This window comes from Delphinus delphis, chromosome 6 (genome assembly GCF_949987515.2).
Source record: "Delphinus delphis chromosome 6, mDelDel1.2, whole genome shotgun sequence".
Taxonomy (NCBI): Eukaryota; Metazoa; Chordata; class Mammalia; order Artiodactyla; family Delphinidae; genus Delphinus; species Delphinus delphis.
The window spans coordinates 75,706,158-75,719,338 of record NC_082688.1 but is presented as its reverse complement, the minus strand read 5'-3'; the positions used below and the strand labels follow the sequence as shown (position 1 = coordinate 75,719,338).

Genomic DNA, 13,181 nt, shown 5'->3' with positions numbered 1-13,181 from the left:
GCTGCCTGCTTGCTGAGCCCTTATCCATCCTTCTTTGTGATGGTCCTTCACTTTGGAACCAAAAGTACCAGTTTTTTAAGGAACAAGATACTTGCTTCTATCCACCTTTAGTTGAACTCCTTTCTGGTTAAGTTGCAGCCATGATTGAGTTAGATACTGTCATTTCCATGTTGGACGTAGAGCCCGATTAAGGGATCCAAGCAATAAAATAATCTTTCCCTAAAACATCACTGAAATAAATCAGCTAGGATGTCAGTTATCTCCTTCTCTAACTGGTGATATGTAGATTGGACAGACTCTGCCAGAAAAGACTACACTCTGCAGTGGAATTTATAAAAAATAACTCATTCTTTACCATACGTCAAAATAAACTGACAAGTACAGAGTGTGTAATAAAACTTTTACCTTGAACGTAAAATCTGTAATAGACAGTACATTTTCCCTGCCTTACCAAAGAAATACCCAAATATTTGAAAAATATTATTTTCAAGAAGTAGAAAATCATTTATCTGCCCACACATCTTGGCCCAGTGATGGACACATTTGTAGGAACTAGGAATTCCTCATCCTGTTACTGTTAAGCTCGCCATCTCAGTGAATGACACCAGGTCCCATCCGGTGGACAGAGGGCTAGACATCACCTTTGCCTCTTCTCCTCCACCCCTCACAGTCAATCCATAAGGAAAGCATTTCTACTCTGTCTCAAAACACCTCTCGAATCTGTCCATTTACTAAAGCCTACTCCTATGACCCTGCTCGAGACCACTTTGTTCTGGCTTGAATTAATGCAACAGCTTCCTGAGTTTCCAGCTTCAAGGTTTCCCCTCCTGCAAGTCTATTTTTCATGCTGCAGTCAGATTAATCTTCCCCAAATGTAAATCTGTTCATATCACTCTTTAGCATAAACCACTTTAATGGCTTGCCATTGCCCTCAGGATAAAGTGCAAACAGCTTATCACACGTTACAAGCCCCTTGTAAATCATTCCCCTAATTACCACTCAGCCTCTTTTCCTCTCCATTTCTCTTGTGTTTTTGCTCCAACCGTTCTGAACTGCATACTTTAATTCCCCAGTCACAGAGTGTTCTCCGTTGTTCCCATGTCTCTGCACACACTGTTCTCTGTCTAGAACTCACTATACCTCCCTCCACTAAGGATGGTGGGGGGAGGCTATAAACGAGAATATACTGTTGCAAGGCTACTATATATTTTACCTGAAGCAATTCTTTAAAAAGTGTAAGTAAATTGTGGTAAGTTAGAGAGGTATACTCTAATCCATACAGCAACAAATAAAAGTAATGTAAATAAATACAGAAAGAAGAATTGAAACGCATACTAAAATCTAACTGTTTAAAACAGAAGACAGGAGAATGAGAGGAGCAAAAGAATTCAAGAGATTAGCAAAATGGCATGCTTAAATGCAACCATAATAGTAATTATATTCTATTTAAACGGGCTAAGCAATCTAACAAAATGCAGAAATTGCAGATATCATCAGACATTAAAAAGCTAGACGTAACCACTTGCTGCCTACAAGAGATGCTCTTAACTACAAAGACACAAATATGTTGAAAATAAAACAATGGAAAAATATATACCACGAAAACATTAAGCTTGAAAAGCTAGAGTGGCTATATTAATCATTCAAAGCGACTTAAAGACAAGAAGTATTACCAGAGACAAAGACAGACTCTTTCTCATGATAAAAAAAAATTCAATACATCAGAACTGAACATCTGCTTAATATCAGAACTTCAAAATATGTGACACAAGAACCTACGTAACTTAGGGAGGTATAGACAAATTCACATACATATCTGGAGATTTTAACACGCACCTCTGTCACTGATAGAATTACTTAGAAAAAGTTCCCAATCCTTATTAACACAAGCAACCATATTAATCTTCATGACTTTTGCAGACCACAACACCCCAAAACAGCAAGTACATATTTATTTTAAGTACACATGGAATAGTAATTAAGATTGATCGTATGGTGGTCCATAAAACAATCTCAGTAGATTTTAGAAGGTTGTCATTTTGCAGTTTGTTCTCTGACCACAACAGAATTAAATTAGAAATAAAAAACAATAAGAATCTAGAAAAGACCTAAATACTTGGAAATAAACTAACTCAAAACTAAACCATCCATAGGTCAACGACGGAAACAACAAAGTAAATTTGAAAAACTTTTTGACTGAATGATAATCTTTTAAAATAATATTAAAATTTGTGAAGTGCAGCTATGGCAGTCCTGTATAAATATCCTGAAGGGATATTTATACTTTTAAAAGCTTAAAGAAAAAAGGTCCAAAATTAGTGATCTAAGGTTCTACCCTAGGAAGTTTAAAAAAAAAAGAGAAAGCAAACTGAACCCAAAGTAAATAGAGGGACAGAAATAATAAGCATAAAACAGAAATTAATGAGAAAATATAAGTAAAAGTTTGTATTTGAAAAGTTCAATAAAATTGACAAAATTCTAGCTAAACTTATCGAGAAAAAAGAAATTCACAACTTAGCAATATCAGGAATGAAAGAGATGACCTAGAGAGCTTACAGACATTAAAAGAATAATAAGGGAACTTTATGGCTTCAGGCAAATCTGATAGCTTAGATGAAATAGACAAATTCCTTAAACAAATTACCAAAACTGACACACACAAAATAGATTATCTAAATATTTCAATATACGCAGAGGAAATTGACTTACCTGTCAAAACATTCCCACAGAGAAAACTCGAGGCTCTGTTGGTTTCACTGGTAATTTCTATCAAATATTTTAGAAAGAAATAACAATCCTACACCAACCCTTTAAAAAATAGAAGCCAAGGAAATATTTTCCAACTGATTTTATGAGATCTCTATTACCCATAGTAACGCTACACAAATACATCACAAGAGATCTAAAAACCAGAGAAAAAATTCTCATGAAACAGAAAATTTACCAAATACTAGCAAAACAAACCCAATAAAATGTGTGTGTGTATATATATATATATATATATATATATATATATATATACATACACACTTTATATAAATGGGGTTTATCCCAAAAGTTGAAAGTTGGTGTAACATTCAAAAAAATCAATATTATTTACCATACTAAAAGAATAATAACAAGACCACCCGAATAGATGCAGAAAAGCATTTTTCAAAATTCAATAACTCATTTATGATAAAAATTCTTAGTTAACTAGGAAGAGAAGAGAGCTTGCTCAATCTAATAAAGGACATCTATATAAAAAAAGAAAACCTAATGGTGAAAAAAAAAAAAAGGAATGGTTTCTCTTAAGATTAGGAACAAAGTAAGGAAGATAGCTTTCAGTACTTCTGTTCAACATTATCATAGAGATAGTAGCAAACACAAAAAGGCACAAAAATAAAGGCATAAAAGTTAGAAAGGAAGAAACACTTGCTGAAGGAAATTAAAGAAGACCTGAATAAATGGAGAGTACCACGTTCATGGGCTAGAAAACTAAATATTGTTACAATATCAATTCTCCACAAAAACCTATAGATTCAACACAACTCTTATCAATGTCCCAGCAGACTCTTAGAAATTGGCAAGTGACGCTAAGATTTATATGAAAATTTAAATAACCTTTAAAAATATCAATGCAAATTTGATCCCTTATTGTAAAATATATCCATGACATTTTACATGTCAAAGCAATTACAAAAATCAAAGTAGTTTTGTTTTTCTGTTTATAAAAGTAATACAGGTATATTGTGGAAAGAAAGAGAATGCATGTAAAGTTATAAGAAAATGGAAATCACATTTAATCCCACAATCTCATAATAATGGTCAACACTGTCATTATGTCATCCCAATTTTGTCCTTGCCTACATATATATAAACATTAATATATATTCACACAAATAGGAGTATATATCTATTTCATTTTTCCATGTTAATAAGTATAGACCTTAGTCTTATGTGTTATTGGCTACGTGATATTTTATAGTATGGTTGTATCTTAATGTATAACTAAACTCCTACTATTACATATTTCCAGTTTTCCTATATTCTTTACAAGCCTGTACCAAACATCTATGTACACCTATGTTAAATTATTTCCCTATGATACGTTGCTAGGAAAAAAGAAAAGCTTCATAAGATCTACCCTCTTTTTATGGAGGTGGTACATATGTTTATGGCATAGATTGTGGTGATGGTTTCATGGATATATACTTATCTCCAAACTCAAATTCTATACATTAAATATGTACAGTTTTCTGTATGTCAGTCATACCTCAATAAAGTGGTTTAAAAAAATAAAATTTACAAGGAAAAAAATGTTTCAAAGGGATGAACATATTGAACTTAGTTTTTTTAAAATTTAATTTATCCATTAACCGCCTCATTGTTGTACCTGAACCTCCTGAAGATTATACCAGTTTATATTTCTTATATCAGTTCCTTCTACTCTTGTTAATTCTGGGCAAAAATAATTATTGAACTTTGTCAATCTGATAAGCAAAATGATATACCCCTGTTGTTTAATTTGTATTTCTTTGCTTACTAATGAAGTTAGCCAGCTTTTCACATATTTATTAGCTGCTTTTAGTTTTTATTACATTCATTGCCTAGTTTTCTATTGACATTCACCTCTTGTCCTTATTGATTAACAAGAACCGTTTGTTTAGTACTATGTTTAATCCCTCATCTATTATAAGCCTAAAAGATATTCTCCATTTTAGCAATGGCCTTTGTGTTTGTGTCTGTTGTTTATTTGTGTGTTATAATTTTTTAACTACACACAATTGAATAGATTCTTCTCTTTCATGGTTGCTAGGTTTCATCACAGAAATAGGCTTTTCAGTTCTATTATTGTAATATTAATGAATTTTCTTCTGATTCATTATTTGTTCTTGCATTTTAAACTTTCTTCTAGAATTTATCTTATTGGAACCAGTGAAGTTGATGTGCAAATTTTCCCACTAAATATCTAGCCACTTATATTTTTCTCACTGGATTAAAATGCCACCATTCACATATACTGACTTCTCAAATGTATTTAGATATAATTCCTTACTCTTTCTGTTTCATTAACTCTGTATTTTTGTGTCAGCATGATACTATTTTTTATTAATTTTTGTAATTTATGTTTAAATATTTTGTAGGGTAAGTCTGTTTTCATTACTATTTTTTAATATTTCTGATATTTCTCATATTTATATTCTTCCAAATGAACTTTAGAATTTTTCAAGTCAAAAATATCTCTTTGAAATGTATATATTTACTAAGAATTAATGTCTTTATAATATGGAATCTTTCTATTGAAATATATATACTATATCGCTCTTTTTAGTAAGTTTTATTTTGTTTCCTTAGTAGGGCTGAATGGTTGTAATACTTTGTGTATTTCTTGTTTAGTTTATTCTAAGGAATTTAATTTTTTTCAGAGATGCTGTGACTGGAATCATTTTACACAGTAATATTTTCTAAATGATTTATATATATGAAAATTATTTTCATTTTGTAGTATGTTAATTTACTTATTCTCTTTGTTCTAATAATTTTTCAGTTGATTTCTTTTGGTTTTCAAGACAGATTTTAGTTTGATCTACAAAGATAGAATTATTGGAAAAGATGTGGCAAAACTAAATCTGTGTTCTCTATAATTGATTTGGTAGCGCTTTTTGCATCTTCACTTTTTTTCTGCATTTTAAGGCCATTTGCCTAGTGATTCAGTATTAAGTTTGTTCCTAGTTGTTTTTGTTTTTTTTTTTTGTGGTACGCGGGCCTCTCACTGTTGTGGCCTCTCCCATTGCGGAGCACAGGCTCCGGATGCGCAGGGTCAGCGGCCACGGCTCACGGGCCCAGCCGCTCCACGGCATGTGGGACCCTCCCAGACCGGGGCACGAACCCATGTCCCCTGCATCGGCAGGCGGACTCTTAAGCACTGCGCCACCAGGGAAGCCCTAGTTGTTATTTTTTATGGATAGATTTGTTTAGATGTAGACATAGCTATACATACAGACAGAGACATATATGTAAACATTGACTGGAGAATTATACTCTTACAGCTCAGCAGCAAATGCTGAAATTTCATCAAATACTTTTTAATCTAAAAATATTGTCTTAAACAACTTACCTTTGAGTAAAATATGGTGTTTTTGGATGAAGTGCACCCCCAGGGATCTCAGGTTGAGAAGCACTGCTCCATAACACACCCCTCGCTATTCAGTTGAGCCGGAAGTTCAGTGTCTGCTTAACTATATACATTTAAAACATACTCATTTCCAATCTCATTTGATACCTATTTAACTTCAGGTTAACATGTTTACTGGGTTTGAATTTAAATATGAAGAAATGATAGTCCATTTATTATTTAAAAACATTTTTTTCCTTAAAATGATGACTCTTCTCACTCTTACATATTTAACCCAAAATCTTAAAGAAAGCATTTTCATCATCAGAGCGGCTATGATGCCTGGATTCTGCCTCATCTCTATGATAAACATGAAGAGTACAGGGAGATTTTGAGGAACCTATTGTTTACCTCAAAAAAGAAAAACCCTTCATAAATCAAAATTTACTGAATTATGAAAGAGGTACACCTTCTAATTGAAAGGGACTTTTTAAATAGAAAACTTATATATGAAGGTAAAAAGTCTCATCCTCTTTCTCTGAATGTAACTTTGTTTTGTACTTGGAACCCAAGGGCCTGATGTTGAATGAAGCTTCTGTTAGCTTCATTCTGAACAGAGGATGACATTCCCAAACATCAGAGATGCAGACACTGATTCAAAATGAACAGGTGTCCTCTTAGCCATTGACCTCTGCTTCGGTCCTTTGAGTTCAAAACAGAACCTTTTGTGAAATGTATTGATTTGCTCCACAGTCTGTGCCAGACACTGTCATAGTCTCTTTGCAGTTGTCCAATACTGAAATTGTCATAACTCTAGGAAGCTACTATTATCATCCCCCTCATTTCCATTTTACAGCCAAGAAAACTGAAGTACAGGGAGACGCAGTAACTTACCTGAGATCGTGTAGCTAACAATGGCAGCTCTCAGGTTTAAAGCTCAGATCTGTAGCGCTCCAAATCCAGGGTCTTCTTCATTGTACTCACTGTCTCATTTATGTCTCTTTACCTATCTATGTCCTAACTCAATTTCTCTTCCTCCTTTCTTTGGCCCCTTCTCCTGCAGGCCCGTGACCAAGGTGTAAGACTAAGAGGGGGAGTCATGCTTCACACGGCCTTATCATGTTGGCAGCCATTCCTGGGTCTGGCTGTGGTCTTAATCTTCATGGGATCCACCATTGGCTGCCCTGCTCGCTGCGAGTGCTCAGCCCAGAACAAATCTGTTAGCTGCCACCGAAGGAGACTGATCGCCATCCCAGAGGGCATTCCCATCGAGACCAAAATCTTGGACCTCAGCAAGAACAGGCTGAAAAGTGTCAACCCTGAAGAATTCATCTCATACCCTCTGCTGGAGGAGATAGACCTGAGTGACAACATCATCGCCAATGTGGAGCCAGGAGCATTTAACAACCTCTTCAACCTGCGTTCCCTCCGCCTGAAGGGCAATCGCCTGAAGTTGGTCCCTCTGGGGGTCTTCACGGGCCTCGCCAACCTCACCAAGCTTGACATTAGTGAAAATAAGATTGTCATTTTACTGGACTACATGTTCCAGGATTTGCATAACCTGAAGTCTCTAGAAGTGGGGGATAATGATTTGGTTTATATATCACATAGGGCCTTCAGTGGGCTGCTTAGCTTGGAGCAGCTCACCCTGGAGAAATGCAACCTAACAGCGGTACCAACAGAAGCCCTCTCCCATCTCCGCAGCCTCATCAGCCTGCATCTGAAGCATCTCAATATCAACAACATGCCCGTGTATGCCTTTAAAAGACTGTTCCACCTGAAACATCTAGAGATTGACTATTGGCCCTTACTGGATATGATGCCTGCCAATAGCCTCTATGGTCTCAACCTCACATCCCTCTCAATCACGAACACCAACCTGTCCGTGGTACCCTTCCTTGCCTTTAAACACCTGGTCTATCTGACCCACCTTAACCTCTCCTACAATCCCATCAGCACTATCGAAGCAGGCATGTTCTCGGACCTGATCCGCCTTCAGGAGCTTCACATAGTGGGGGCCCAGCTCCGCACCATTGAGCCTCACTCCTTCCAAGGGCTCCGCTTCCTTCGTGTGCTCAATGTGTCTCAGAACCTACTGGAAACTTTGGAAGAGAATGTCTTCTCCTCCCCTAGGGCTTTGGAGGTCCTGAGCATTAATAACAACCCACTGGCCTGTGACTGCCGCCTTCTCTGGATCCTGCAGCGTCACCCCACCCTGCAGTTCGGTGGCCAGCAGCCCATGTGTGCTGGCCCAGACACCATTCGTGAGAGGTCATTCAAGGATTTCCATAGCACTGCCCTTTCTTTTTACTTTACCTGCAAAAAACCCAAAATCCGTGAAAAGAAGTTGCAGCATCTGCTAGTGGATGAGGGGCAGACGGTCCAGCTAGAATGCAATGCTGATGGAGACCCACAGCCTGTGATTTCCTGGGTGACACCTCGAAGGCGTTTCATCACCGCCAAGTCCAATGGAAGAGCCACTGTGTTGGGCGATGGCACCTTGGAAATCCGTTTTGCCCAGGATCAAGACAGCGGGATGTATGTTTGCATCGCTAGCAACGCCGCTGGGAATGACACCTACACGGCCTCCTTAACTGTGAAAGGATTCACTTCAGACCGCTTCCTTTATGCAAACAGGACCCCTATGTACATGACCGACTCCAATGACACCGTTTCCAATGGCACCAATGCCAATACTTTTTCCCTGGACCTTAAAACAATACTGGTGTCTACAGCCATGGGCTGTTTCACATTCCTGGGAGTGGTTTTATTTTGTTTTCTCCTCCTTTTTGTGTGGAGCCGTGGGAAAGGCAAACACAAAAACAGCATTGACCTTGAGTATGTACCCCGAAAAAACAATGGTGCTGTTGTGGAAGGGGAGGTGGCTGGACCCAGGAGGTTCAACATGAAAATGATTTGAGGGTCGACCACTCCAGCTATGGTTTCCGTGTCATTGTTGGTAACCAGTTAAGACAGCCTGGCACAGTAAAGCACTAGGTTAAAAGGCAGCTTAGTGCCGCTGCCCCTGTGTCAAAGCAGGGTCCGTGGAAGCAGGAGGACTTCTGATGGAGACTCGCCGCCTCAAGGCAGGCATGTGTCAGAGCCCTTCACACAGTGGGATACTAATTGTTTGCATTGCAAATATTGGCATTCTGGGGATCTCAGTAATGAACCTGACCTTTGGCTTATGCTCATGGACAGTTATTCAACATTTTCTACCACTGCAAAAACAAAAGAATAAATAAAAAGGAACAACCTACAATGTAGGATTTACATATTAAAAAGACACATTTGTCCAAAACATACTCTACAGAAAAATTTGTATCTCTGATTCTCATTTGTTAAAGCCTTGCATCATACCGTATTGTTGGTTCAACACCACAAAGAAATCAGTATATTCTTTACTCTTTTTTTTTTGAAACATATATGCTGTATATGTTTTAAAGCAATATGAATGAGAGGTTGTGCTTTTAGTTACTCACCACTATCGATCCAAGTGTGATTTCACCTTCCTTTACATAGAGATAACCCTGAGGCTAGATCCCTGGAGTTATGGGAGGATATATGTTGAAAGATGTGTTTGTCTGACGTAGGATGCCAAGAAATAGGACCCAAGGCAAAAATGCTCAATTCTGTTAACTTCTGTTACTATAAATAAAGGCATGTGCCTAGTTTTGATACAGAATGGAATATTTTTTATACTTGTGATATCACACTGGACCAGTTTACTGTTACAAAGTCCTTGGTTTCTCCAGAAGGTGGTGTGCCACTGTTTATACCTGTAAAATGCAAGGTAGGTGTTAATAATGAAAATTATTCATTTAACCACAACTTGATTTTACTTTCATCGATTGCTACTAATGGGTTAATAGAAAATGGAAGAGGATGTGCTTGTTATATGTACTCATAGGGCACTATTCAGCTCGTAGCTAAGATCAACTGTTCAGATGTTTAAAAGCTCTCTGGATAAGGAGGAGTTCTTCTCAGGTTCCAGCACAAACCAGGGTGATCCATGCATTACACGATCCATGCAACTAAGGATCTGTTTAAAATATGATAGCTGTCTGAAGGCTAGATTGCTTCCAGTCTAAGGAGTCATCTAGCTACTGCAACTCTGCTGTTGTCTATTCAAATACTTTAAACACAGTATTATCTTTTTTTTTTCCCGGACCGGGGCACGAACCCGTGTCCCCTGCATCGGCAGGCAGACTCTCAACCACTGCGCCACCAGGGAAGCCCCACAGTATTATCTTAAATGGACAACTTCAGGGTTTCTCCCTGCTTCCTCTTCAAATAGATACTGATTTTTATTTTGAAAATTGTCTGGTGTAGACAAGAAGAATCTGTCTTGTTTTTAAAGAAGTGGCGAAAAACAAGGTAGATTAAGCAGCACTTACTGATTTTTTTTTTTCTCTCCACTGAGGAAAAACTACGATTTACCCCTATAAGTAGGTTAAATCGTGCTGACACTTTCACCCCTCTGAATGAAGGCTGTTTATCCAATTCAGTTTGTGTTACTGATTGGTACTCAAAGTTAAAATATTATAGTTTAAAAACAATGGCGTCATGCCATTACCACCAGTGACCTGGTTCAAATGAGACATAATTCCATTTGGCTAAAGGTTGAGTCAGTGGTTTTCAAAGCATATACAGTTGACCCTTGAACTTGGGAGTTAGGGATGATGATGCTCTGCACAGTTGAAAATCTTCATATAACTTAGCCCTGTGTATCCACAATTCCACATCCATGGATTCAACCAACCTCAGATCGCATAGTACTTATAGTATTTACTGTTGAAAAGAATTTGTGTATAAGTGGACCTGCACAGTTCAAACCCATGTTGTTCAAGGTCAACTATATTTATGTGATCTGAGAAAGCACTGAATATATAGAGTGTATTCATGACATATGATATATGTAATTAGCATAGAACAGATAGATATCTACACTTTTCACACTTTGAGAGAGACCTAAGAAAGAGCACCCTTTTGGACAGCATGTAAGCTGGAGTAGAAGGTCTCTGGGGTTTGTTTCTTGACATATCAGACTGGAGGTTTGACGTTCAAAAAGCTGGCTTTTTTGAGTATTTGAAATTTTGAGTAACTTCAATAAAATTAAATTGACCCCAATAAAAAAGTGACAGGTCCAGAAATTGTTTGCCAACTGGATAGCAACATGGTTAAGCCCATTTCTCCCTTAATAAAGGGTGGAAAATGAGATAGAAAGATTGAAGAATTGCCTGCTTGAATCATTTTTCATTTGACTTTCCTGATGATTATCATACATCACTTAGAAATTCATTTCCCTCTTATGGCAATTAACTACCTTATTTATATCTAACAATACAAATCAAGATCTTACAAATTCTATCAGAATTCCAACTTGTGTGCAAATGGAATGGAGTCTTTCAAACTTGAGAATGAACAAAGTTAGAGAGTCTTCCAAAAGTTAGTGGAGAGTACTTTGCATGGAGTAAGTACTTAACTAATTGGCCAACAAAAAGAGAGAAACATTTAGCAGTTAGTAAAAGGGCTTTATAATTCTAACTGCTATTTTCTGTCAAAATAAAAGTTGACCAAAAAGCTTAGTCAAATGAAATTGGATTAAAGTTAACTCATCCGTGAAAAGATTTAGTTGTTATTCCACAGGAAGAAAAGAGATTGCACTCTCTCAGGGGTTTCCATACTCTGATCCCTGGAACACTAGTTATTTAAGACATTAATAAGCGTTCTTCCCAAAAAAGAGTCCCATAGACTAATAAGTTGGGAAAATGGTGCATTCTGTAACCACCTCGTGGAGGTTCAATATCTATTTGAGCCTAATAAATCCTCTGAAAAGTCCAATAAACAAGAATCCTGTTTAATTTTGTTTACCTTGGGGTTTCTCTAACTTATCTGAGCATGAAGCGCTTCTTTTCATGATGCAACTGTTAAACATCTTGAAAAACTAGAGTTCCACAGAACCCAGTTTGGTCAACATTGCACTAAAATAGTACTCTCCCGAATTATTCCTAAACCCAATGTTTCCAAGAAGAGTAAAATTACTATTTGAATTGGGCTCCAATAGATTACAAAAAAAAAAGAAATATGCCACCTGGATAAGTGATCTGATCATAAAAATGTACTGGCCAGATAGTTCTAGGAGAATCTGTGACTTTCTGTCTGAAGCATCATAGTAAAGGATTTATAGGTAACTGAATGGCCACTTAATTTTCTACATTCTCACTGTCTGTTCAGATCTTGGGTTCCTTTTTATAACTGCAAAGCTCTGATCTTGGGTTCCATTGACTAGAATCTTGGGGCTCTAGGATTGAATTTCACAAAGGGAATTTTTCCTTATGGCCTCAGTTTACCTCTTTGTCAGGTCCAACTAGACTGTGGTAACCAACAGCAGTTTAGATCAGCAAGTGGGCCAAATTTTCCCCTGAGTAGTCATCTCAGGGTCATCATCTTCCCAGAGTATTTGTTCAAACTGTCCTAAGAAGAAATACAGTTGTTTGGCTCAGCATTTAACTCTGGGTTGACCAGTTCTGTGTGCATATTAAGCATCTTCAGAGAAGATTTTATACTTCCTAGGCATTAAATTTCTAGAAGAAAAATTCCCCGACTAGAGCCCTAATGGCCAGAGAATTGATCCATGCCCCCAAATGTCTGAAATACATGTTATTAGAGTATGATAACTCACCAAACGATTTGGCCTAACGTGTTCCTGGCAAGGGATTTCTACTTTTTCAGGTTCTCATGTTACTTACTTTTTTTTCATTTTCATTGCATTTATAATTATGAGCTTCTCAGATATTCTCAAAGTTTGAAAATGTAAACCAAGAATTGCCAAGACTTGTATTTCCTAGTCCCAGAGGACGTTTTCAGAGCTCTGGTTCTGCTCAAGTTCCTCAGAACTTTTGCTTATCACCAACAACTCCCCAGTAGTATAAAGGCATTCAGGATTTGCTCTAAAGTGTTCAAGGTGGATTCTTTTTCCATTGCTCTGTCAAATATTCTGTTCTCTTCAGTTCTCAGAGGAGTCCAGAAATTACAGTCTTCCAGGACTTTTTCAAAAAAGAATTATTTAAATCTCACCTGC

The 13,181-nt window shown here is 37.1% G+C and overlaps 1 protein-coding gene across 1 annotated transcript in view; it reads left to right on the top strand.

The window, feature by feature from the left end:
* The window catches only part of LINGO2 (leucine rich repeat and Ig domain containing 2), a 216,547-nt gene extending 206,850 nt beyond the window's left edge, over window positions 1-9,697 (top strand). Inside the window, exon 2 of the mRNA XM_060013484.1 lies at window positions 7,161-9,697. Within this exon, the coding sequence (XP_059869467.1) occupies window positions 7,197-9,017 (1,821 nt within the window). The 5' untranslated portion in view covers window positions 7,161-7,196 and the 3' untranslated portion in view covers window positions 9,018-9,697. The remainder of the gene's footprint in view (window positions 1-7,160) is intronic.
* Window positions 9,698-13,181: the final 3,484 nt, after the last annotated feature.